Source organism: Calypte anna, chromosome 6 (assembly GCF_003957555.1).
Source record: "Calypte anna isolate BGI_N300 chromosome 6, bCalAnn1_v1.p, whole genome shotgun sequence".
Classification (NCBI taxonomy): domain Eukaryota; kingdom Metazoa; phylum Chordata; class Aves; order Apodiformes; family Trochilidae; genus Calypte; species Calypte anna.
The window spans coordinates 22837075-22862636 of record NC_044252.1 but is presented as its reverse complement, the minus strand read 5'-3'; the positions used below and the strand labels follow the sequence as shown (position 1 = coordinate 22862636).

Genomic DNA, 25562 nt, shown 5'->3' with positions numbered 1-25562 from the left:
TGTCCAGCTTGTTCATTTTCCCCTCCCTCTTGTTGGAGAGGTATGTCTGAGTGGACAGCTGACAGTGAGGAGCAGAGCAAGCCACAACTACGCCCTTCTGTGGCGCTGTGCATGGCCCCCAGCTGAGATAGCCCTGAGCTTCTGGGCCGTGTAGTCCATCAGCACCCTCACAAATATCCTTGCTCCTAATCCTTCCCCAGTGACAATGCTGAGGGATGTTAACTCACGTGGTTTTTTACAGCAGCACAAACAAGCAGGGTAGGCTTCTCACTGAAAAGCCAGGAGGAAAGTCGAGCTACCTGTCTTCCTGGTGTGCTGGATCACACAGGCTGCAGGCTCACATGCTCACTGCTTTTCCTAAAGAAGCAAAAACAACCCCATCACAGAGCAGCCTCAGGGTTGCCTGTTAGGGCACACTTCCCAGCAGGAAGATGGGTTCAAACCAGGTTCCTCCAGTATGGAGAATTACAGTCATTTATTTTCCCTATTGACTACTGCAAAGACTAAAATAGCTTCAGTAGTCAAGAAGAAACAATACCTCAAAGGGATCTTGGTTTCTATTGACACGCTTATTTATGTATTCTATTATGTAACTAATAAAAAATTAAAACAAAAAAGAAGACACTACAATTGCAGCTGTGTTCTTAAAAAAAGCAGCAGCTGCTGCTGGATGCTGGAAGCAGCCTCCCCCCTCTAAAAAAACATTAAGTAAAATCTGACAACAGTGCCCTGCTCTCCCTGGGGGCAAGCAGTAAAATGACTTGAGTTTGGGTCCCAACAGACTTGGGAATGAATTAAATGCTCAATCATTCAGCTTTTCCATGTGGACATGCCCACAACACTGGACATTCAGAGAGGCCAAAGAGCTGGGTCCTGGGTTTTGAGTTCAGAGCACCTACAATGAATAAATTCTTCAAGTTTGAGAACTCAAAGTTTGATAATTCAAAACTGGGCACCCAGTCAACTAGTGTCTACATTGGATAATCACACCTATTTGTGTATCTTTTTTTTTCCCTTGCCTTCCCTTTATCTGTAAAATGCAGATGATCACATCCACTTCATACTGAAGAGCTACAGGAACACAGATAAGGCACCAACACTGGTGATAGAGCCTACTTAAGTACCCAAGATACTTGGCTTTTTTCAAGCAGAAGGTTAGATTGGGATAGTTTTTTCCACTGCAGAAAAATACTATTTTCTGTCACTTCATTAATTTCTCTTAAGAGACAAGCACTTCTGAAAATCACTAATTCTTGTTGTCATACGTCACTGCCAATTGTTACGAGATGGCTGCAATCATGGGATCCATTGCAACGGGATGCTGTGGGCTTTAAAGGCACTTTAAAGTGCCCTTTCACCTTAAGTCCAGGAGCATCCTGGGCTGCACTAGAAAACACATTAGCAGCAGGCTGAGGCAAGGTCATCCTTTCCCCATACTTTGCAGTGGTAAGACATCTGGGGTGATGTGCTCAGTGCTGGGTTCCCCAGTGCATGAGATATACAGGCTTAGTGAATAGAGTCCACCAGGGAGACAGAATGATTATGGGCTGGAGCATGCAACATCCAAGGAGTGGTTGAGAGAACTGGGGCTCCTCAGACTAAGAAGGCTCAAGGTGGATCTTATCTAAATGTCAAAAGGCAGAATCAGACTCTTCTTAGTGCGCTCAGTCACAGGACAAGAGGAAATGGGCACAAACAAGAAATTCCATTTAAACATAAAAAAACCTTTACTGTGAACATGGTCAAATACTGGAACTGGTTGTTCAAAGTTGTACAGTCTCCACCCTTGGAGAAATCAAAACCAAACTGCACATGGTCCTGAGCAACTTACTCTTAGCCAACCCCACTGAGCAGGGGTTTGAATCAGATGATTGCCAGAGGTCCCATCCTGCTACAACTATGCCACTATTCTGCACTGCTCTGCCAACTGTGAGGATGGCACTTGAGATAAATCTTTCGAAATGTTAATTCAGCTGAAAGACAAGAATCTTCTCTGACATTCTGACAAAGAGAGAAATGAATTATAAGACATCATGGACTTAAAAATATTGGATCATAATGGCACAATTTCCCTAGGGAAGTAGAACAGGTATGGCTGATGTCTGTATTGGTTATAAAACAGTCTATATTTAAAAACCTATTTGCCAAGTCATCAACAGACTAGGATTATTTGTAACACCTGGACAAAGCTGCAAAAATTTACCAAATATTTTCCTTAAATGGTTTGTTCTTTCTAGTTTGGTTTGGTCATAGATCAGTACTATCCAGAATATCATTGTCCATGGAGATTCATGGTGGAACTCCAGACCTTTCAGTCCCCACACTGCACAGAGAGCTGACCCTGTTTCTACACACACTGTACTTAGGTGTCAGCATGAGAACTCCTGGTGTCCACATACTCAACTGCTGCTCTTTTAACAGCCAGGGCACTTTCCGTTGTGCCAAATTTCTTTTCATAGTCCAGGTAACGTTTGAAGAAGAATTTCATCTTCTTTGGTGCCAAACTCAGATGTATGACCCTCTCAAAGATGTCCCTGCAAGAAAGCAAAAGTAATTCAGATCACTGTGTTGGTAACAACACTCAACACAAGTCCTGTATCCCATCTTTGTTCAAAAGCAGAAAGCGAGAGGAGCCATTCAACATGCTGCAAAGTGCTGGTGCTGGAAGAAAGAGATTCCTGACAACTGGCCAAAACCTCTAAGTAGAAGCCTTCTATTTGCTTACAGAACTCTAAGGCTATTAGTCAACTTAAGCTATGACCCATCCACTATATTTGACCCTGCATTCATTAAGTGGATGTGGCTGGATCCACAATGTGGGAAGCTCAACTTCCTTTTGTCAGCTCTCAGAAAAATAAAGTTTCTCCATTTTTATGTTACAAGATGCACAAGGGCTCAATCTCATCCTTCATATACAAGGCAATACCTCCAGAGGGATGGATGAACCTCAATGCAAGTCCTCAACTTCCTGTCATGCAGGTCACTACTCAAAAATTGGTCCCTCTCTGTGCTCTGTGTATCTCCTTGGAGTATCCTCAGTCCTGACAAGGATAGGCCCTTCCACACTCCCCAGTTCTGTTTCTCTAGGTGATAAAAATTCTCTTTTGCTCTGCTTTGGAAGGCCCTACACAACCTCCTGCTGCAGAGCACCTCTGCTCTTTTCAAGTGTTACTCAAAGCACTGTATTCTGCCTTCTCCCAGCCTACTGCAGCACAACTCACCTTACTTCCTTCTGGCTGCCATGTTTGATCATGATGTCCATATAGATATTCCAGATGTCTGTCCGCTTGGGATAGGTGTTAAGGGTACTCTCAAAGAGGGCCTTGGCATGTTGTGGGTCCCCAAAACGGAACTCAAGCTGTGCAAACCTTGAAATTACATCCACATCTGTAACAAGTAATGACACGTTAGGCTACCACAACAGCCCTCTTACCTATGAAAAAACACAAGTGATAATTACACAGAACAGAGGCAGGCACAGAGACAGAACCAGCTCTGTTGTAAAGCTGTGGACTGAGGCAGGATCAGAGTGTGAGAGAGAAGGGTCTCTGCATTTCATCTCTCTGTAGGAGACAGAATTTTATTCTTGCATTCAAAATGCATCTTGCTGCATATCCATAGGCAGCCCCACAAACCTGGGACTAGACCACCTGAACTTCTCTAAGGGGATGCAAGAATTAGTTAGTCTTCTTTGCTTTGGGTGCTTTGCTTTTGCCTGTCACAGTAGAGTTATTTCAGGATGATTTAGCAATGGTATCCAGGCAGAAATCAGTTAAAGGCAGCACGTCTAGCACCAACTCCTTGCACTTTTCTCTTCAAACATTGTCACATGCTGATTGTCACACCAACATTGTCAGAGAGGGCTGCCCAGCTACTGGAGATCTATCAACATATGGTCCAGAATATCAATAGGGAGGGCAGTGCTTACGTTCTTTGGTGGGCAAAGCCTTGAGAGCACGTTCCAAAAGCCGGTGTGTAGCCTCTGTCTGGCCTCGCTTCAGGAGGAAAGCAGCATATTTCAGCCACACAGATTTCTCCTGACGGAAACGCTTCAGCATTGTGTGGTATAATTCTTCTGCTTGCTAGAAGGGCAGAGCTGGGTTAGATCACACAGATTCATAATAAAGCCTTGACACTTCAAAACACTTGCTCTTGACCTGGGTATTTCCAAACACTTTTGAAAAAGAACTATGTATCAATAGTTCCTTGTCCATTGCCAATCATAACTATTCATACCAATTAAGAATAAGAAAGGCTGATAAGAATAAGAAAGCACTGATATTTTGATGGTGTGACTGAACAGAATAGACAACTGGAACCTGCTTCCACTCTCTTACCTTGTCCTTCTCAGAATTGGCATAGATATCACACAGATGCTGGAAGACTTTCAAAGGTTCGTTGTATTGAACAGCTCTCTCAAAGATCTTCATCAGTGTCTCTTCAGAACCATACATGTTCTCCAAGTTCAGCAGAGCTACCCAGACATTCAGCTTTTCCTGTTCTTCCCTTGAAGCAGATGCAAACACGAGAATTTAGTTTTTTACCAACCTTCATCAGCTTTAAGCAAATATCCCACAAAGACTCACTGGTTTGTAGTCTGTCTCCAGAAGAAAAAAAGGTGGCATACTGCTCACTGAAACACCACTTTCAGAACAGAGAATAGCAATTGTTTCACACTACAACTTTTGATCACTGTTGTTTGTAATAAAAACCACAAGGATGATTCAAGAAAGTGCAATATAGTTAATTATACTGTAGAGATGATTTAATACAGAAAGTTGCAGCCCTATGGAAAGGGTGACAAGTTTTTTGTTTCATGTTTTGTTCTACATACATCACCACCAACAGCATTATGCTCCTCCAAACCCTTCTGAGGTATGTCTGTGTGCTCAGTGATGCCCTGGGGAGTTACTGTGGTCATGAGCTGCAGCAAGTCAGCTACAGGTCACACATATGGTAACTCAGACCAGACCTTCAAAGGACTAGCTGACAATTGCTACCATTTAATCCTTTTAAACTCCAACACCCTGCCACTCCACACACGTGATGATGCAACCAATGCTCTTCTCCCACCACCACTACCCCACCATGATTTATTCTCGAGGGCTAAGAAAGGCAGAGCTCCATAATTACCTGAAGCAGATTGTTTTAAGTGCCCTCTCTGCCACAGCTCTGGCCTTCTCAATCTCAGTAGCCTGGAGGTGGAAAGCCATGTACTGTAGCCAGAGGATGGAGCTGTTGGGACTGCTCAGCACCAAACGGTCAAAGTCATCTGCTGACTGAGGCTGTCGACTGGGGTCCATCAGTGCTGCCTCTAATTTGCAGAGCTCCTTCTCCTTCTTCTGCTTCTCCAGCTCCTTTTCCTTCTTTGTTTGTTTCTTCAGCTGAAAGAGAAAGAGAACGAGGAGGCACTTCATGTGGGGCTAGGCAAGCCCAGCTAAAGCACAGACAGACCCTGGAATGTCCACAGCTAGGCAGTTTTCACAGGAAGAGGTGGGGCCAATTGTTTCAAAGATGAAAATGATGCACACATGCCACCCCTTCACACACAGTTCCCACCTCTAAGAAGAGCAGCAGTGCATACAGTCTCATTTTTTTTTAATGAAATACATTGAGGGACCAAGTACTTTGCTAGTCTTGCACCCCAACTGCAGGACTCACTCTCATTGTTCCATCTTTATCCTCAGAGCCAGTGCTCACCATCACCCTGAACTCTGTATAAATCCAGGAGACACAGGGTGAAACTGTGCAAGACTGGGGTATGTTGCTGGATTGTTAGGGTGAATTTGGTCTAATGTAGCAACTGTGCCTTGGGCAACAAGGCCACGCATGTCCTGTACAGAGGTGAGTTTTGATGGACAGGGGAAATCCTGGAAAGCAAAAATTAAAGCAATGCATGAGATTTGTTCCGATTTTGCTGAATTGCACCCATTGGAAAACTTTTCTAAAAAATAAATCATAAAATAATTTTTTTTTCTAAATATAAGGACTATAATTTGAAAAAAGGTTTTTCATCTCCAGGTTTTCCTGTAAATTTACAGTAACACTCAAAAATATAAAACAGAGCTGACATAAAATATAAAAAATTTATTTTCATGAAAATGTTTGTTTGACCCAGAAACATTATTTTTTTTAGCATGCCAACATGAGAAGCCCTATTTTCATACAGCCATGCTAAAATAGGGTCTTTTCTCCTCTGCTTACAAAGTACCTGCTGTTAACTGCAATGTTTGGAGTAGTTAAGAACGCTCTGTATTAGCTGTCAGAGATGTTCCCTTGGGTTAAAAGGCTTTGCTGTGGCACAGACAGACATACAAACACCAAGACACATCACAGACACCATGCAGTGTCTCCCGTGCAGGCAACACTAATACACAGTACCTTAGACTGCAGATCCTCCTCCTCCTCACTCTCTGAGCTTTCTTCCTTCTGATTCAGCACAGGTACATTCATTGCATTTATGTCTTCATCCCAGGTGAAGCCCATGGAAACCTGAAGCCTGGGAACTTCAGCAGGTTTCCTTATCTGTTTGGAAGAAGACAGGGAATGCCCTGGGTTTTAATTTGAAGTTTTTACACTGAGATCAGAAAGCTGCTGTTTGCTTATGGCTTCTCTCTAACCAGTATTGCTGACTTTTCACACTTGTAAACAATCCACCAGCAAAAACATTAAACTTGTTGCCTTTGCTTTAATTTAAACTCAAGCTGTTTTCAGATGACACAAACACCAGTTTTTGTGTCACTCTGATCTGGACCACTCACAGAATGGTTTGGCTTAGAAGGGACCTTAAAGATCATCTAGTTCCAACCCCCCCACAAGGCTGCCACAGGGAAGGACACCTCCCACTAGATCAGGTTGCTCAAAGCCCCATCCAACCTGGCCTTGAACACTTCCAGGCAGGGAGCATCCACAACATCCCTGGGCAACTTGTTCCAATGCCTTACCACCCCATAGGAAAGAATTTCCTCCAAATACCTAATTTAAATCTTCCCTCCTCAAGTTTTAAACCATTAATGAGACTAATTGTCATCCAAGACAAAATTAATACAGCTCAGTAGGGCTATGCAAAGTCATTTAGGCTCAGATTTTCCTCCAAGAATCTCACCTTAGATCTCTTTTTATCTGCTTCTTCTTCCTGGTTATCCTCCTCCCGGTAATATACCTCAATTCCACTGTCATTTTCATCTCCTGGGCAGATCTTTCTCTTTTTTGGCTTGGTCTCCTGCAGCAAGGGGAAATGAGTGCATCGTGAAGGGTAACAACTGGAATGAATCTTAAAGGTAATTCTGGTCACAAAGTAAAGAGCTTGACAGTAGAGCATCCCCCACTATCCTCTCACATAACAGAGAATAAACCTATGCTGACCTACATATGGTGCCAAGGCCAACAGGGTGGGCCACAAAGGCAACACAATTGGACAGCTAATCCAGTTAAATCCTACTCACACAGAATAATTTCTGATATTTGCTAATCTCCGATGCAATTTAATCTTTTTCCTGCTCTGTATAATACCTTGGCCTGATTCCAGAGGATATTCCTAGTCCCTTTAGCACGTCCTGCAAAATCACATCCATACCTGCTTACTTTCAGAATTTGCTCTTCTCCGTTTCATCTTCAACTTAGGTTCTTCTTTCTTTTCCCTATCTTCTGCTTCTCTTTTCTCTTCCTCTGCATCATATCGTGGTAGGCCTAAGGATTCTGGCAAGATGCTTGGCATCCCAGTGTCCTCAGGCAGGAGAGAGAGCTCAATATGTTTTCCTTTTCCAGTTACACTGTGATGCAGTCCCACAAATAGCAGGAGAGAAGAGGGGGAAAAATCAAAGGAACAAACAAAAAAACCAATCAGAGCATTTACAACACCTGCAAGGACATGAACTTCTTCAAAATCTTCACAGCTTTTATCCTTCCTCTTTCCATCTTCTCCTCCTCCACCACCTCCTTTCTAACTAGCTCATGGCCCCTCATAAAGAACATTGGACATACCCAAGCACCTTGGCAGTGAGCAGCTTTCCTTCAGGCAGGTACTTTTCATATAAAGAGTGTTTCTGTACAAAGTAAGGGGAAACATTCTGGAACAGGATGCGGCCCATAACAGAAGTAGACAAGCTGTGAAGGGAAACCAAAAATAAGTATTCCATGGGGGAGGGAGGGGAAGTGTAGAGACTGAATCTGTAGCACCACAAATTCTACATAGCGTCACACAAACATTCCCTACTTTACTTTCACAGCTCAAGAAAGCAGCAATAATCTATTGATTCCCAGAAGAAAATTAATTTTGCAACATTGCACTACGCCAGAGACTGCCCTCAAATAAGATTCCAGAGTTGTACACTCAAAATAAGATCTTCAAGATCCCTCATTTCCCAGAATAATTTCCTTATGCTACTCACCCAAAGAATACACCCGATGGAGTGATTGATTTGACATAGCCTCTCACTAGCTGGCCTTTTTTAACATCCTTAACACATGTTATTTCAACATCCTCCACTTTGCTGTTGCTCTTTTGGTTTAATCTAAAAGAAATGAGAAGTTAGAAGTTAAAGCACCCATTTGAATTATCCACATTCTGCTCTGGATATAAGAAAAAAAAAAGAGCACTAACAACAATTAGTACTTCCTGAAAAATATGCTAGATCAGAGACACCCTTCAGTTTATTCATATGTACTAATGGACTACCTGAACCTCTGCCAAGCTATACATAGCATTAGGGAAAAGACATACTGCTGTAAACAAAGCCAAACAAAGCAGATCAGCATAGCTTCCTCTGACACTATGAAAATGAGCAGAGCTATCTGAATTCTACACAGGCTTGGGTTTTTTTTCCCACTTATTTCTAAAATATTTCATTATACATTTTTCTTCCAAGACAAAGGAAGAGGCTGTTTTCAGAGACATCTAGGACTAGCTTTGCTATTTAATCAAAATGTTTAAAATTGAAACATTGGAAAAAACATTGAAAAGTAACACACTGCACTGCAAAGTCAACAGTAGAACTTTCCCTTTCATTCCTAGTAAACAAACAAAAAAGTTAAGCCAGGTCTAAAAACTATGATAAATGGAACAGTTTGCTCTAACAGACAAACCAAAAGTTACTGTATTTCACTAGTATTTCACTTTTTTATTCACTAGTAGGAGATCAACAGACTGGAGGGGTGACACATACCGGGACTGCCGGAGAGATAACTGGATTTTGCCATTCTCATTGGACAGGATGTAACACCTGCATTGCAGAGTAAGGGGAAAAAACAGAAAGCTTTTTTACCTGTTAAAAAGACACACGCAGGAAAAAGGTATTTTCACTAGCAGAATAAAGCTCTAGAAGAAACAAACCAACCCACCCCTTAGAGCACTTGCAGTCTAACACAAATCAGCATGACACAACACTTCATCATGAAACTAGGCAAAGGGCTTTTTGAAACCTGCTTGCTTTACCCAGTGTACTGTTGCACTTTCTACCATTCCTAATGAGTCTGTGAAGTAGAAAATGCAATTACTTGTGCATTACAAATGTAAATACAACTGACTTGCCAAACAGCCCACAGGACCACAGTAGAGCTGGGATAACTCAGTACCCTCAGTACCACCAGTGCCTTAGTTAACAGAGAAGCTGCTGTCAAAAAACAGTCCAGGAAGGGAGCTGAAAAGGGGCTCCTTCATACAAGACTCACTTGAATGCATACATAGTCCTAAGTCAGCATTACTTACTAGGTACAGACTGAACCTTAGATATCTGGAATAATCTTGGGGCAGTAAAAAGCCTGTTACCAAAGGGGGATATTTCTAAGACTTGCACCTTGAGGGAACAAGGAAGAGGATTACTAACCTGACAATCCTGCCGACTTTGAAGTCACCCAGAGGATTCTCTGTGTACGTATCATTCAGGTGAAAGATGCTGACTCTGCCAATCTTCCCACATGGAAGTGCAATGGTCAAACCAGTGTGTGGAGTTAACTTTGTTACCATGCCTAAAGTGATGGTACCCTGCTCCAGTGATGGAATTCCTGGAAAAAGTGAAGGAAAGAAGGCTTGATAATACACCAAAAGCATGCAACCAAAGCATCAGGGGTAATGAGTCAGTGAAGCTAATATTAATTGCCTAGTCATATAAAAAAAACCACCAGCTTTTGGAATGGTGCAGTCTATGCACTCTCTCAGTTCACAGCGAGGCTTCTGTCGGTAGCCTGGATGAGATCCCCTTAGTTGCAGTTCCAGGATCCATATTAACTGAGAAATGTTGACCCAGTTAACATTTAGGCACCATCTCATCTCTGAGATCAGAAGGGAATATATTCCTAAGAACTGAGAGAAGGGCTTTGGTCTGAGACAGCAGTAAAGTGGATCTTTAAATGTCTGACCTTTCTTGCCTTTCATGCTGCTACATCTAGGACAAGTGTTAGTTCTGTCCTACAGGGAGATACAGCTTTGCTCTGGAGTGTAACATCTTCACCTGAGGGGTCAGTGCAGGCCTACCCTTGAGGAAAACATCATATGCAGTGGGGTCCTGCTGTGAAGACTTCACTATACCTGTGAGTGACAAGCAGAGGTTTCTTTCTGTGACATCTGTTCCAGTGACTGTAGCTGATATTGCTTGGCCATTTTTGAAGTTCTTTTCTGGATGTTTTAAGACCTGAAAGAAAAGAGATTTTGACTCATCACCAGAAAAAGAACTTTGCACAACTCTGATAATTCTCCTGTGAAGCTTTACACTTTCTTAACACATTTTTGAGGTGCATTTGAGGTGAGCCATGCTGAGCTATCAAGGGCTCTGCTATCCTGAGCCAAACTATCTATAGGCACAGTACTTACCTGACAGCAAGGAAAGAGCACTGGTCTTTGAGTTTATATGGATGTAGGAAAGTGTTTTCAATCACTACTTGCAGCTATGTGCACAGAAAATTGTGTAGCTTATGTGTAAAGCCCTCTTACCTTGGTGTTCAGAGACAGTAGCAGATGAGGAACTCTTCCTCGAACATCAGGGGCAACTTCCACCTCAAGCCAATTTTTGAGGATGTTATACTGAGAAGACACCAAATAATCGGAGAAGACAGCATGAGACTTTGGAAAAAAAAACCCTTCTCTGATGGGCTCACTACTTTTAAAGCAAGAAAGATCAACTCCAGCCTTGGCTCTTGCATCAAGCGAAAATGGTAACTTGGCTTCTACTCTCACCAGCAAGCATAGTGCTGCTATGGTTCACAGGCAAGTGCACAAAGGAATCAGAAGTCAGTTGCTGATGGCATACATAATTTCTCAAAAGCTATTTTGCTAGAGTGCAGGGTAGGAAGAATCTGCTGGCAACAAACAGGCATGTCAAAAAGGATGAATCAGCTCAACTCCATCAAGTATAGAAATGTGACTTTGTTCTCCTACTCTCCCTGTAAGACACTGCACTTTCCAAGAGGCCACTATTAAATGAGGACCATAGAAGTGCCAGTGTTTAGGTCTGAACTGAAGCCTCTGAGATCACCCTCACTTGCTGCCTCCCCAAGCACACCTCACCTTTTTCACAAAACAGGTCACTGTCTGTCCAACATCATAGAGTCCAAGTTTCTTGAGACCACTGTCTTCCTCATGGTTCAGAATTGTCATGAATTCCCCTTCTATTTCACTGTTTACAAACAAAGAAAGGGGACATCAGTAAGACAGCTTTGGTTCTAATGGTGAAGAAAAGAGTTAGAAACCCAAGAGATTATGGTGAGACAATACCACTGTGACATCACCTTTGTGACTTTCATCCCCATCTCCTCCCCAGCTGCAGCCTTCTGCAGGGAGTTTATCTTATTCTGGGCTTAAGAGGGAATCCTTTTGACAGGAAGGGATTTACCAGAATGCAGGTTGGTAGAACCTGAATCTAAAAGGACATTCAAAGCTAACCATGTGCTATGAGAGCACTATGAGATATAACACAGCTCCCAGACAAAAGCGTGAGAGAGAGAATAAGAGGCCTTGCCACACTGTACGTGGAGCTTCTTGCTCATTGTTAGCTCCTTTGCAAATGGAAGGAAAAAAGGACAGAACCTGCAATAATACAACAGATACAGACTGTATCTGTGAAGAATCTGCAGACAGAGCAAAGGCAAACACTCACCTGGGTCGAATGCTGAGCTCTGGAATGGACTGCGTGAAGTAGGGATGGGTGATAGGAAGGTACCTAAAGAACAGGAAAAGGTTCAAAGTTTCTCATGATCTTCCGGGGCCCCAGTCACTTGTAAACCTTCTGGACTGGCAAAACAACAAACAAACAAAACCAAAACCTAACAAACAAAAAAACCAACACAACCCCAAAACCAAACAACAGGTATAAGCCCTCTAGAATGACCAAAGCTTTTGAGTTTCAGTTCTTCCTAGTACTATTTCAGTGGCACTTTGTGTACCCAAATACTCCAGCAGATTCATCCCCTGCAGCCAAATCCTGCTTGCATTTAACACTTCCATTAGACCTTAAGAGTTCAGACATCTTTTCTTATTACAATCTATACTCGAGGTAAATACTGACACAGGTAGAGAGCTAATTCATGGAAAGCTGTATATATTATATAATATAATCACAGACTTCTTTATGCCTCAACTATTCCAAGAAGGAGAGCTGTAACAATATCCAGTGACAGAAGGAACAGCCTAGATCATCTGAGTAACTTTTTCACCCCTTGCAATCTCCAACAATTATGAGCATGATTTCCCACCTGTGAGTATTCACATCTCTGCCTCCAATGACTCGAGCAGTCACCTTCTGTCCAGCTTTAAGAGTATACGTTGGAAAAGAACCTATAGGCACTTCATCCAGAATCCGGGATGCATGGATTGAACCTGTCACCTTGTCATCCATAGCAACTGTGACATGGGTTGGTTTGACAGATTTAACAGTACCAGTAACAACATCCCCCAGAGAAAGATTATGTTTCACAGCTGTAAGCATCTCTTCTAATACCGTCTCAGATTCGTTCCGGACTCTTGCAAAAACATTCTTCTTTGTTGGGCCTTGTACTGCTAATAAGACTCCGTGGTCATTCACCTTCACTTCTTTTAAGGTTGCAGAGATTGTTTGTCCCACCTTCAGTTTTTCTGAGTCAAATCGGAAGGTGTCATTGAAGTGAGAGGCTATGGGGACAGCTGCCAGCTGGCCTGTGTCCAAAGACACGACAGCAAACTCTTCTGCGATGTGCTGCACAATGGCAGAGTGCTGGGAGTTCTCTGTGAGTCTCTAGACAGAAATGAAGACAGTAACTTACCCTGCTGAGATTCTGAACCCCTCCACTCTATCTCCCACAGCTCTAGAAGAGGAAAAGCTCCCTCACCTAGAGTTTGATAGACAAGGAGAAATAGAAAATCTAAAAACTGAACAGATACCTGCTTGGGTCTTTGTTTTAACAGTTTTTCCCGAAGAGAAACATAAACCTTGGATGTGAGGGCATCCACATGAAGAACCAATGCCTTGGTTTTCCCACCAGGAACAATGCTTTTGTCTACAAATGAGAACAAGAAGATTCATCACCTTATGACAGTGAAAAGCTTTGAACAACTGATCTAGTGGTAAATTACAGATAGGAAGGATTGCCTGTGGTTCAGTTTAGTTCTTACAGACCACAGTGAGAAAGACTACTTAAATATTTATTGTAACTCTGTTACTGCAATGAAGTCAACTTGGTGGACAGATACAGAAAAGGAAAGATTTATCAACATTTAAGGCAAGGAAGAAGCCTGATACTTTTATCAAAGAACTAAATTGATTTTATGAAGATGCAACTCTTAAATAATGTAGAAAAGGCTGACTAAACACAAATATAGTGTGAAAAAGGTTTTGAAAAAGATTATGCTAACATTTGCATAAAAATGTCATCAGTCTATCTGCTGCTGAGGAGAGGAGCTCTTCTGAATACAAAAGTACTGGGATATTACTCCTGCTAAAATTAGCAGTCTGTATACATTTAATTGCTTTGTTACCTCAGAGTGACTTGTTTGGTTCTACATAATACAGCACATTTCTGCTTGAATTTTTTGAGTGGAAACCAAAGCAAGCAGTCAAAGACCCTCACCTCCCAAATGGTAGCGAGTGGCTGTCACAGTCAGGCCTGTGACACAGCTGCCACTGAACAGTGCTGAGCCATCATTATTCACATCCTTCACAACCAACTGCAGCTCCTTACCAGGCACCAGTTCACAAAGGCCCCAGGACTCCCCTAGATAAAGGGGAAAAAATTTTGAAATCAGTTTTATCTATGCTGTTTCTTCACAAAACAAGAAGCGTTCACATTTGCTGAGGAAAGTATGAACAAGAACTTATATCCACCTTCTTAACAGAAAACAGAGCTTGGACTCCTGAATCTATAGAAATATGAAGAAGTAAATACTATGACTTAATCAAAGGAGAAACACTTTGCTTGATCTGAGCTTTCTTTCACTTTAAAAAAAAAAATGGTTTCTTGTTTTTGCTCCTCTGGAGCCCATTCTTTGTGATATCATCCTCTTCAGCAGAACACATGCAATCTTTTACCTCTCCTTCTCAACAAGCTCCTGATTTCTTTCATCTCCTTGAAATACTGATTTAGCAGGGCAAAGCTCTCTGCAGCGGAATCGCCTGAGCTGCACTCTGACACCTTCAGATTGAGGAGCACACGCTGCTTCTCCTCATCAATGCTCATCACCTTTGCAATCACCGTCTGTCCCACTACAAAATGGTCCTTGGTGTCTGTCACAAACTTGTCACTCATGCTCTGTGCAGAAGAAACAAAGGGGCAAGGGTTACTGAGCACAGCTGCTAACCATCAACCACCCACAGTGCTGTTCAGACAAAAGGTTTAAGACTTCATGAAAATGCATAAGAAATTAACAAAAACTAACAAAAAGCCATCAATTAAAATTAATTACTAAAGTCACATAAAATCCTTGTTTGAACTTCAGCTCACCCCAACGAAGTCCTTTATTCCATTTTGGAAGTGAATTAAAACACAAACCTAAATCCAGCATTTACCTTACTGGAGGAAGCTGTGCAAATGCAGGACCCACAGTCCCACTGTTCGCTCTTTGTTACTGCACCTTTGCTAAAAGCCATGTTTCAAGCATGCCTAATTATGCATATGCAGTTTACTGAAGTGAATGCACTGCTTACCACTTTGGGTGCCAGTCCTGTCACACCAAAAGGAAACTCTACAAACACTCCAAAGGGCATCACATTCCTCACATAACCAGTCAATAGCATCCCAGGCTGGATTTCAGAGAAACTTCTCACAACTTGCTCCTCCTGTACAGCAGAAATCACTGCAGACTTTCTGCTCAAAATCTGAATAACGAGTTAGGAAACTTGGGACAAGATGAAAGGAGCTCAATGCCAAGCAAATCACTTGGTGCTGCTAATCACTGGGCTACAGAACTTTTTGCAGGTTAGATGGTGCAGGAGCTCAAAATTCTTTAATTCCAATTTGTGTCTTAACTCTCTGCACTAAGTTTTAGCAACTAATGTCTCTTAGGCTGCTCAGTATTAAGGATGCATATTCCACACTAGCAGAAACACGAACTTCATGCTATCTTGGTTTCGATTTCTGGTATAAAACCAGAAAATTTTTGCCAAGGTTATGATATGATTAACAGCCCACAGCTGGTTACCAAGATCCAACAATGGTTCTGATGGGATTATAGCAGCATTTGAGCCTCACTACTAACACAAGTGAGTTATAAAGACTCTTTGTAACATTGCTAGCTTGACAGACACTTTCAAGTAACACACTAAGTAGCAAATTTGTTTGTTGCAGATACTCAGAATTCCTTCCACAGCTCCTTCCCCTCTCCCCCTCTGCTTTTCTTGACTGGTTGAGGTTGCAAGGATACCATGTGTTCTCCCTTGTCACTTAGGCACATAACTCCAGGCAAGACATCTCCCTCTTGAAGAGAATGCCACAGGAGCTTGCAGTTAGCCACGAAGTCAGAAAGGTGCATTGTAGGAATCAAGGCTATCCCATAGCCTTCATCTTCTACAATAGAGACCTCTAGCCCATTATCTTTCTTCTTCAAGACTTTTACATCAACCATCTGAAAAGAGAGTGACTACAGTGATATAAAATTCCAAAAGTGTCTTTGAACTCATCTGTTTTGATGTCCAGGGTACCAAATGCTGTGCTGCAGGGGCTCTGACATGGCCTCATAGTTATATGTGAGAAAAATCTCACATCAGCAGGACTGAATAAAAACATGCCAACATAGATAGTAAAATAATTTTCATCTCCAAGAGAAATCAACAGCTGAAACTTTCTCTTGGCTGTGACTTTTTATTTGAAGGGAAAAGAGAATAATTTAAACGAGATTAGAACTGTCCTGTTTCTACATTAGCAATACCTGCAGTGTACTGGAAACTGTTCTTTCCAAAGACAACAGGGAAGCATTTCAAAACATTTTTATGAAGTTGTCTTTTTTCCAGGGAGCAAAAGCAGCTGCTTTTGGAGTGAGAATATCAGCAGTATCCAGAAAAAAGAGGACTCCACCTAGAAAGCAGAAGCACTATTTGGTGCCTCTGGAAGGATTGTCCTGGGACTCCCTTATCCTGACCTCTGACAACAGAGAGCCTGTTTTTGTTCCAGGAGGCCAAACACACAATAGGAAATGCACACTTAATGCCAGTGCCTAACTGCTTTACTGGAAGCAAATTTGTTAAAAGTGATACCAAATTGTTTGGAAAAGTAGGAGGAAAAGGCAAATAGGAAGCAGTCACTAAATTCAATACCTGTCCTATTTGATACTTCTTTTCCTGTTTCTTCATTGGAGTACTTTCCTTTTTGTCCTCCAGGACAGATTTGCTTGATAACCTGAAAGACAACAAGAGTCTTTCCTGCTGGGGTTCACATTTTAAGACCATTACTTTAACAACCTGCAGAAAGAAAAAAAAAAAAACAAACAAAAAGTTTAATTCAGTTGGCTCCCTCAGTGGGCTACCACCTATGGGACAGGGTAAAACATAGTACACTGTTTTCTCACCCCTAAGGAAACCTGGCAGGTAACTATCACTTACCAGGTACAACCAAAAACAAATGACATTCTGATCACACAGATGGAAAATGGAAGTACATAATTAAATGACTTGCTAAAAGTATGTGACAGGTCTGTAGCAGAACTGAGAATAAAATTCTTATCTCCACATCTGCAGCCAGAAATGTTGACTAGAAAGTTACAGTTCTGCTTAGCCAGCCAACAAACAGCAGGATTAAAGACAAACAGAAGCACCAGAATATAATAATGAAGAGGGATGAGATTTTTTTAAGGTTGCCCACAACAAAGACCAAAACTTGGTTAACAGCATGGTTCCCAGAGAGCCTGGTTTTAGAAGCAGAAAATCTTATCCTTTTGATTATGTAGGTAAGAATTTTAACTTTCTTAGAAGAAAATGCAGTCTAGAACTCCAAACTACTACTAAATTCTCAGTAGCTCAACCAAGTGTCATCCCTATAGCATATAACATGGTGCCTCCTGCCTAGAGGCACCATGCCAAAAAAGAGCCTAGAGAAAAGACAGATCTGTGACATGCTCAAAGAAAAGCTGACTCTTTAAATGGAACACAGTTACTGCTTAAAGTGAAAGGATATTAACAATTCTTGGTGCAGCTGGTTCTTCCAGGAGAAAACAAATGTTGGGGCTAACTCAACTGCAAATTTCACTTTTGTATTAAACACAAGGCATGACATAGGTACATTAATTACCTGGCCTTCACGGAAGACACTATCTGGAGAAGATATGGGTTCTGAGCTGAGCTCATTCTTGGGTACCAGACCTTTGACATCATTGTAGAACTTCACAATGCAGCCAAACTCCCTTGCACACACCACAAAGCCATGTGTGATCAGACCAGGTTTTGCATCTTCATAGTTGGAGAGGACTGGAAGCTTTGATTGGACAAGACTTTTCTTTAATGTAAGGATCAGCTTCTTTCCTGCAGGACTGCACTCTAGCACCTAGTAGGATGGAGTACAAGAAGGATCAAAAAGCATATCCACTAATGTCTGATCAATCCAGCTGCTCAGAACAAAAGGGTGCAAAGCAGCTTAAGACTCTGCTTGGCAGCTCTCACCCGACACCTGACTTCATCTCCTATGTTGTACTTCTTCTCAGGCTGCTTCAGGATCGTATCAGCAAGATGCATGGATGGCACAAGCCCTTTAATCCCATCAGCCACTTTCACCTGCATCCCAATGGATTTCAATGCGAACACTTTGCCCTAGAACCCAAAATAGGAAAGAGGATCAGCAAATTCAGCATAAAAAAGCAGAGCATGCACAAGTAGGAAACAGCCAAGCCATTGCACCACCTATTATCACCAATTTAATCATTCTCCAAAAAATAAAGTTTTAGGCAAACCCTCAACCCAGCCAATCTGACCCATTAACTTTCATACATGATAATATAAGGTTGGTATATAGCATCTTTTCTTCAAGCAGAGGCTACTTCTCTAAAATTCCAATAGACTTAGGCAAACTAGAAAACACATATCCAATACAGCCATGACTCCAACGTAAGAATGACCATAACAGAGTAACTTTCTGCCCATCAGCCAACTGATGGTCTACACTTTTACTTAAGAGTGCAAAGTGAGTTTTACTTTCAGTCAAGCCTCTCTAAAAATGTATTCATGGCCATAAATAAATGACTGAATCTGGCTAAAATGTGCTTGCCTTGGCAGCATCAGGAAACAACAAAATGGAGAAATAAAAATACTGCATAGCATTAATAGAGTCCTGCAAAGAAAGGTTTTTCTCCCAACTTTCATCTCATTAGATGGATCAGAAGTTAAACATACACATTAGACAGAGGAAATGCACATTAGCTAGACCACTTTTTTAAGTGCAACAGCCACACAGTACCGTGTCAGTCCTTCAGGAGCTCACCTGCACCACATCTCCTGTCTGGATGTCTTGCAATTGCAGAAACCGCGCTTCAATAATCTGACTAGGAAGAAAACACAGCAAGAAGTGACCAATCGGTTAATCTGAAAAAATACAGGGTAAGAGGAAATAGTCCCCTCTTTGCTTTGTCCCAAATACCCATCATTTCACACAGCCCAAGTGCTCTACAACTCCCGAGTTGTCTTTTATTCCAGATGACACACCTCCCATAACAGCTCTCTGGACATAAAGCTCAGGGAGGTTCATCACACTCCACCCAAGAGACAGCCACACAGTTATGGCCACCAGCCATGGCTGCATGAATGGAGAACTCATCTTTACTTAAAGCCACACAGATGGAAGTACTAAGAGAGAGAAGCAAAACGGGCTGGGACTTGGCAGATTAAGGTTAAATTTCCTCTTCAGCCACTGTCCTCCAACACGATTTAGACCAAATTTAGCCTCCCTGTACCAACTATATTGATAGTGTCCCAATCCTCTTTTAAGTATGGGGATGATTTGCAAGGTAACAGGGATACAAGCCAAAACCCCCCAGTGGCAAGTTCCAGTCCAGCAAATCAATGTAGAATTTTCCACTCTCAACCAAACCCTTCCAATGCTTCAACCAATTTTCTTAAGAGTCTATGAAACTTACTACTTCAGGGATACAATACACATCTCATCCATCAGGCTGTAGTCAATGATCCGACATTTATGTTTGCATCCTGCTTTAAATGCCCCAGGTTTGAAGGATTTTCTTGTTTTTGAAATATGTTTCAACTAGAAAAAAAATTATTATAAGTTAGTATTTGGAAAACAGAAGCGCTGATATAGACCTTAGGCTGAAGTGGCAGCAGGTTCCACCAAGTTCTTCCTCAACAACCTTCCTACATTCCAGACCAAACAAGGGGAGATATGATTTGGCAAACACCGTCCATGTCACCCTGATTTTGTTATATCTGTCTTACACAGAACATAAAAGTAGAAAATAAAGCCTCCTGCTAAACTCCCTCCCCTGGAGGCAAAGATAACTATGGAGGACTTCCCTCACTGCCCTGGTACTCACCCGTGCAAATGCAAGAGTGCCATCATCAAGCTCAAAGATAGCACCAAACCGCTTGTAGAAAGCTTTCACTGTTGACTCTTCCACCACTGCCCCCATGCGGCCACTGGAGAGCTGATTTGGGGACCCCCCAGGGTGGAGGAAGGCCCGACGTAGAGTAAGCCGCACCCCCTTGGAGATGGGGTGAACAGAGAGGATGCAAGCTTTTATCTGGAAGAGGATAATATGTTCATCAAACACAAGTTTGCAAACTAAAGAGGAGAAAGGGACATTGCTCGTGTTTTTAGACATTAAGCTTGGTATTTGTCCATGTACAAGCACATCTCAATATTGCTACTAGGACATCAGTTCTAACAGCTTCAGAGACATTTTTTTAATCTATCTGCTGTTAATGGGCTAGACTGGTACATGACCACACAATAAATTTTCTGTCCTTTGCAAGTCTCTTGTACTTGCCAAATAAGTCTTCCATTAACCCAGGAATGGCTTTGCTCTTTACAGCTCTAAACTAATCACCATGGTAATTCAAATAAAAGGCATCTATTATCAGTAAGATCTCAGAGCTTATTCCATGAAATGCTGGAGAATGTAAGAGATGTTTCAAGCAACATAAGAACTCCAGACATCCTTCACTCTTCTTACCACTTGACCTGGAGAGTAGTTCATGGATTTGTCTGGGTCCACATGCATGAAATCTACAATACCAGTGAAGGAAGACAGAAAGCTCACTTTGATCCCCAGTGGGGCTACCTAGAAATGGAAAAGATGACAAAAAAACCCTTCTACTCAGATTTTATGCAGCTCAAAACCAGAAAGTAATTCACACACTTCACAAACAGGCAGTGCCAGTGTTAATCAACAAGCTTATAAAAAAAGATAGGAATTCCATTAACAGTTCTGCTTTCTATATTATTTTGCAAAAACAATATTTTAGTTTTTCAATAATGCTGTGTTTATTCTGAACACTACCTCTAGCCTGTAAAATACTTTTCCTAGGCAAAGGCCAGAGAAGCACAAAATAGATCCTATTGTGCTTCAAGCTCTATCACCAACTCCAGGTGGAAGCCTTTATACTCATGGCATCACAACCAGGACTGAGACCAGACCTCAGATGAATGAAGTAGAGGGAGTGTCAAGCAGATAACAGTCTTTGCTATTCTAAAGTAACTGAGCCGAAGCATAATTTTCTAAGGAATAAGCTTCCGTCTCTATTTCATCTGTCTCCTTACCTTCAGCAAAGAGGAAAAACAAAAAAAAAACAAAAAAAACCCCCAAACCAACACCCCCCAAAATAAAACTAACCCCCACCAAAAAAACCACACACAAAAAAAAATTAAAAAAGGAGAGAAAAAAAAAACAAATAAGAGCTTACCTTGAGCACTCGAGCTTTCACCACTAACCCTGGCAATAAATTAGACAGTGTCCAGTTCTGTTGCTCTGTTGCAAGGGATGCAGCAACCTCTGATCGATCAATGGACAAATAGACCACTCTTCCCTTGTTCTTTACTTCCACAATGACACAGTTCAGATTCTGGCCTATTTTCAAGTCAGACCCTACAATAATAAGTCGTAGCATAAAACCTCCACCCAAAGCCCTCAGGGATCTCCTTCCATTCTTTTCAAAGCTTCTTCCCTTTATTTTAAGAGCTCAGAACTCTCAAAGTGTTCTACTGCCAGGAGGGATGGATGGGCTTGGAACAGTAGCATAGCCTGTCAGAAAACAGGCTGAAACCCAACAGCTTGCAGCAAACCAGCAGCTTACAAAGACACCATCTTTAGCCAGTTCATTGAGATGCATGATCACCACAGATACACAGATATAACAATCCTTAATCTTTGTAATTCTCCACCTCTGATTTAACCCCAGCAACTCCTGCACTACTACTTACCTCTCTTGAGTGCTCTGATGTAATTCTGGGCTTTCTCATGAGGCAGGAAAGCATGAGTCCCACTGACTCCAATATCAATGAGATAGCCATGGTCTTCCACACTAGACACAAAGCCAGAGAGCAGCTGTTGGGAGAGAAATATGGCAATTCATTAATGTCATGAAAGAGATGGGTCTTCAAAGAATGCACATCTGGTAAGAGAATCCCCACCACCTGTTTCATGAGGACAGAGAGATGAGTCTTCCAGAGCAGCAGAAAGAATACTACCTTCTTTCTTACTATAGAGATTATCTGACTGTAGAGTCTCAACTCTACACTTAGCCAACTACACACACATGGAGCTCACAACCCAGCAGGCAAAAAAACTGCGATGCTCAAAAATAGCAGGTGCTTGAACTGCAGGCACATACCATATGGTTGGAAACACAAAACCTAAACTAAGTACCCCTGCAAAGCAGGACAAATATTACTCTCTGCATAAATAAGAAAAAAGTATCCTCAGAAATTAGTAGTTAAATGATATGTCCACATTGAAACAGAGTCAAGATTTCATGAGTGACAACCTGAAGTCAAGACCCAATACTGTCCACTCCTCACAGGTCTCTTCCATGGTAGAATCAGCTCCACAGTCTACTCTGAACCCATGAAGAACAAACTGAAATGTTCCTCTACACACTGTGCAAGATGAACTTCCAAATGCTGGAGGCTGTGACAGACCCAGAACACGTACCATGCCCGATGCCAGTGCTGAAGTGTTCAGACCCTTATTGACCTTCTTGGGGTCAACTGACAATTTGATACTCCGACGTCCATCAGCACTTTTCTCAACACTGGTTACCACACACCTGACCAGCGTCCCAGGAAAATACATCTCTGGAAGCAAATTCAGATCCTGCCCAGCAAAACAATCAAGTGAGAAATAAAAAATTTTACAATTACTAAATGATATAAGATGGTCAGAATTTGGTACTGAAGTAGGTTTATGACATCAAAATCCTACAGCAAAGTTCTGTTTCTCTGTCAACACTAAAACAAAAGGCAGAAAATCCTACAAACATCAGGATCTCAACAGAGGCAGGGATAACACTGTGAGACATCAGCAAGAGTGGTAGGTTTTGCCTAAAAGAGAATACAGTGTGGGATGGAATCAGAAAGTTACAGCTAAAAACACCTACAGAGCCAACAGTGACCCTAACCTTACCTCCCTCTTTAGGAGGGAAAAACGCTGCAAAACTTATGTACCTGAAAGATCCCATATTCCACAACACATGCAGACTGCATGTGTCAATACACAACTAAGCTGCAAGTACTGTGCTACTCTCCATGCCCTTGAGAAATGCTTGCACCTTTACATCATCTTCCGACTGCTTCCCTAACTTCTCCCCATCACTGCCTGCAGCCAGGATCAGTATTTATGTTCAGCAGTAGACAGGCTGCACAAATCTCTGCCTGTCCTACAGGATGTCTACAGAACTCATGGACTACCTTCTTAAGGCTAAGGCACTTAAGACAATCAGATTAAAGTCAGCTGTGAAACAGAAGAAACCAGGCTCCTAAGTAAGACCTTGGGGTTGATTCTGAGGTCTATTAATACTCCCTTGCTCCCAGAAACAAATCACAGCTCAAGACCAAGGTCTCACCTCCAGGAGTTCTCCTTGGGCCACCTGCTTGCTCAGCATTTTGCTGTAGGCATCACTGATCTGCGTGGCAGGAACAAATCCCAAAAGTCCATTGGGCAAGCTGATGACAAGCTCATAGTCACTGACCTCTTTTATACAACCAAGGAGCAGCATCCCTTCACAGAGCGCCTAGAAAAGCAGGAAGAACAGCACACTATGGATATCTTAGCAAGTCAATGATATAGGGGTGGTCGACACAATTTTGTCCTGAATTACTGATTTTACAAGGTTTAGTGAGAAAGAACATCCCGTTTTTATAGCCCTGAGGAGAGATGTACACAAAAATCAAACATTTATCCACAAACCTCAATTGAGAGTGGCTCAACATTAAAAAAATTGTCTTTAGTACTGGCTGTTTGGTCTGCCTTAAACTTCTTCTGCTTCCCTTGATCCTTTAGGCTCCCTTTTCTTTTCCGAGATTGCTCTTCAGGGTGAACCTAAAGCATATTATAAGCAGAGAAGAAAAAACATAAAAGTGGATAAAGAGACGAACTTTGCACTAAGGCAAAACTCTGCTGCCAGGAACGAAATTAGAACACTAGGATTGGAGAGCAGAAAAAAAAATAAAGAGAACAACAACCTTGATAACTGCTGCTATATGTTTACATGAAAGTCTCGTAAAATATTTTCTTTTGGGCAGAAGTTGATTATTCATAAAACTGAGAACCTTAGCCCATGGAAAAGCGTGGCACAAATGATCTGCACCACAGTCTACTAACAGAAAGACCAAACAGTCTATGTCCACTAACACCAGCCTCACTACATAAGCACATCAGAGCACGATGCTCGTGGAGACTTTAAAAGCTAAAGCCTGAACAATAATTTTGATTGAATTTTTTCTGTCATGACATTCAACATGCATCAGACATCAGAGATCTTTAAGAGATCAGGAGAAAGGTATATGTCAGTACATCTCTCTTTCTGGAAGTGCCTTCTATAGTTCACTATAGATGAATGGAATTGGGAGGACTGCAGTTGTGTTCTGGTAGTAGAAGAGCTCTGAAAGGAGTTAATTGAGCACGCAAAACAACATACATCAAACAAATTGTCCAGCTCTAACTTGGAGTTGGATGCTTTTCCTTCTGTGGGTTTTTTCTGGACACCCCCTCGAGGAAAGTTTTCCTCCATAGATGCCATGCTTGCACTTCTGTAAGACAAATGACAAAACTTGAGATTAAACTCTGGCAGTTGTTACACTTGTTCCTCACAAACACTGAAGAGACAAATGAGTGAATTATGCCCAAACTAAGAATGAATTCAGATGGCTACTTTACAGTTTGTCTGTGCAAAACCAGAAGCACAAATCCAAGCGTATTTAATATTTGACTATGCTGAAACATTGCAATGGTGCTTCTAAACATGTGCATCCCTAACACTTTTGACTATTGCCCAATTCTACTCAACCAAAATATTATTTAACAGGCATTTAGATGCACCAGATACTCATAAAATGGTTTCCTAAATGTATTACTTACTTTTAAAATTACTACTAAATTTATTTATTATATTTAGTGAGCAAGCTGGAATTATCAGCTTCAGTCATCAAGAAGAAAGTTGTCAGCAAAACACTAAGTCTGGTCTGCACTTTCACTTTTTGTAAGTTAAAAGGGTGTCTCCCTATACATTTAAGTTCAACCTTACAAAACGACACCTCGTTTATCAGTCCTTATTATATCACGCAGTCACAACTCACACTCTTATCACTTTGCTCTACAGAAATTAGCACTGAAACAACACGCTGTCAAATTCACAGAAGTCTTGTTAGTCATACACAACTCCCTTAAACGTGAACGCAAGTCATTAAATGAAGGTTCATCACGGCACGCCTCATGAAGGCCTCGCTGACCCACACAGACCTCCCAGGGCCGGTACCCGAACCGGCTGCACTGGCCACGACTCTTAGCTGGACCACAAAGAGCTGAAGAGCCGCCCGCAGGGGTCTGACCTCCCGCGGCCGCAGCCGCCCTGTTCCGGTAGCCCCTCTCTCTCGCTGTCTCTTGCGCCGTCACCGGACCGGCACCGGGTCGCGACCGTGCGGCACGCGGTGCTATGGGACCGGAAGCGGAAGCA

At 42.0% G+C, this 25562-nt stretch overlaps 1 protein-coding gene across 2 annotated transcripts; it reads right to left on the bottom strand.

The window, feature by feature from the left end:
- Nucleotides 1-1706: 1706 nt before the first annotated feature.
- On the bottom strand, nucleotides 1707-25562 carry PDCD11 (programmed cell death 11). Of its 2 annotated transcripts, none has more exons than XM_030453274.1 (36): nucleotides 25438-25562; nucleotides 24528-24639; nucleotides 23798-23929; nucleotides 23454-23621; nucleotides 22544-22705; nucleotides 21814-21937; nucleotides 21297-21478; nucleotides 20567-20674; nucleotides 19928-20134; nucleotides 19517-19641; nucleotides 18865-18925; nucleotides 18051-18197; nucleotides 17683-17934; nucleotides 16713-16856; nucleotides 15824-16024; nucleotides 15108-15278; nucleotides 14493-14712; nucleotides 14035-14178; nucleotides 13349-13464; nucleotides 12685-13202; nucleotides 12090-12152; nucleotides 11501-11609; nucleotides 10928-11017; nucleotides 10526-10628; nucleotides 9825-10002; nucleotides 9165-9221; nucleotides 8391-8513; nucleotides 7984-8106; nucleotides 7577-7772; nucleotides 7106-7222; nucleotides 6382-6525; nucleotides 5134-5384; nucleotides 4338-4506; nucleotides 3929-4082; nucleotides 3222-3387; nucleotides 1707-2534 (listed from the first exon to the last, which is right to left on the bottom strand). In XM_030453274.1, the coding sequence occupies exons 2-36, from the start codon at nucleotides 24627-24629 to the stop codon at nucleotides 2363-2365; spliced, it is 5499 nt and encodes a 1832-aa protein (XP_030309134.1). In that variant the 5' UTR covers nucleotides 24630-24639; nucleotides 25438-25562; the 3' UTR covers nucleotides 1707-2362. The 2 variants fall into 2 exon arrangements, with proteins under 2 accessions (XP_030309134.1, XP_008488612.1); XM_008490390.2 differs by having other exon boundaries at nucleotides 1708-2534; nucleotides 25349-25550.

Bases quoted from the DNA above. Each gene is read 5' to 3' on its own strand.
- PDCD11 (XM_030453274.1), bottom strand. From the start codon at position 24,629: ATGGCATCTATGGAGGAAAACTTTCCTCGAGGGGGTGTCCAGAAAAAA. The intron at 23,930-24,527 runs GTATGTTGTTTT...AATATGCTTTAG, and splicing joins AGCTGGACAATTTGTTTGAT to GTTCACCCTGAAGAGCAATC. The intron at 7,773-7,983 runs GTATGTCCAATG...ACTGCATCACAG, and splicing joins CTCACTGCCAAGGTGCTTGG to TGTAACTGGAAAAGGAAAAC.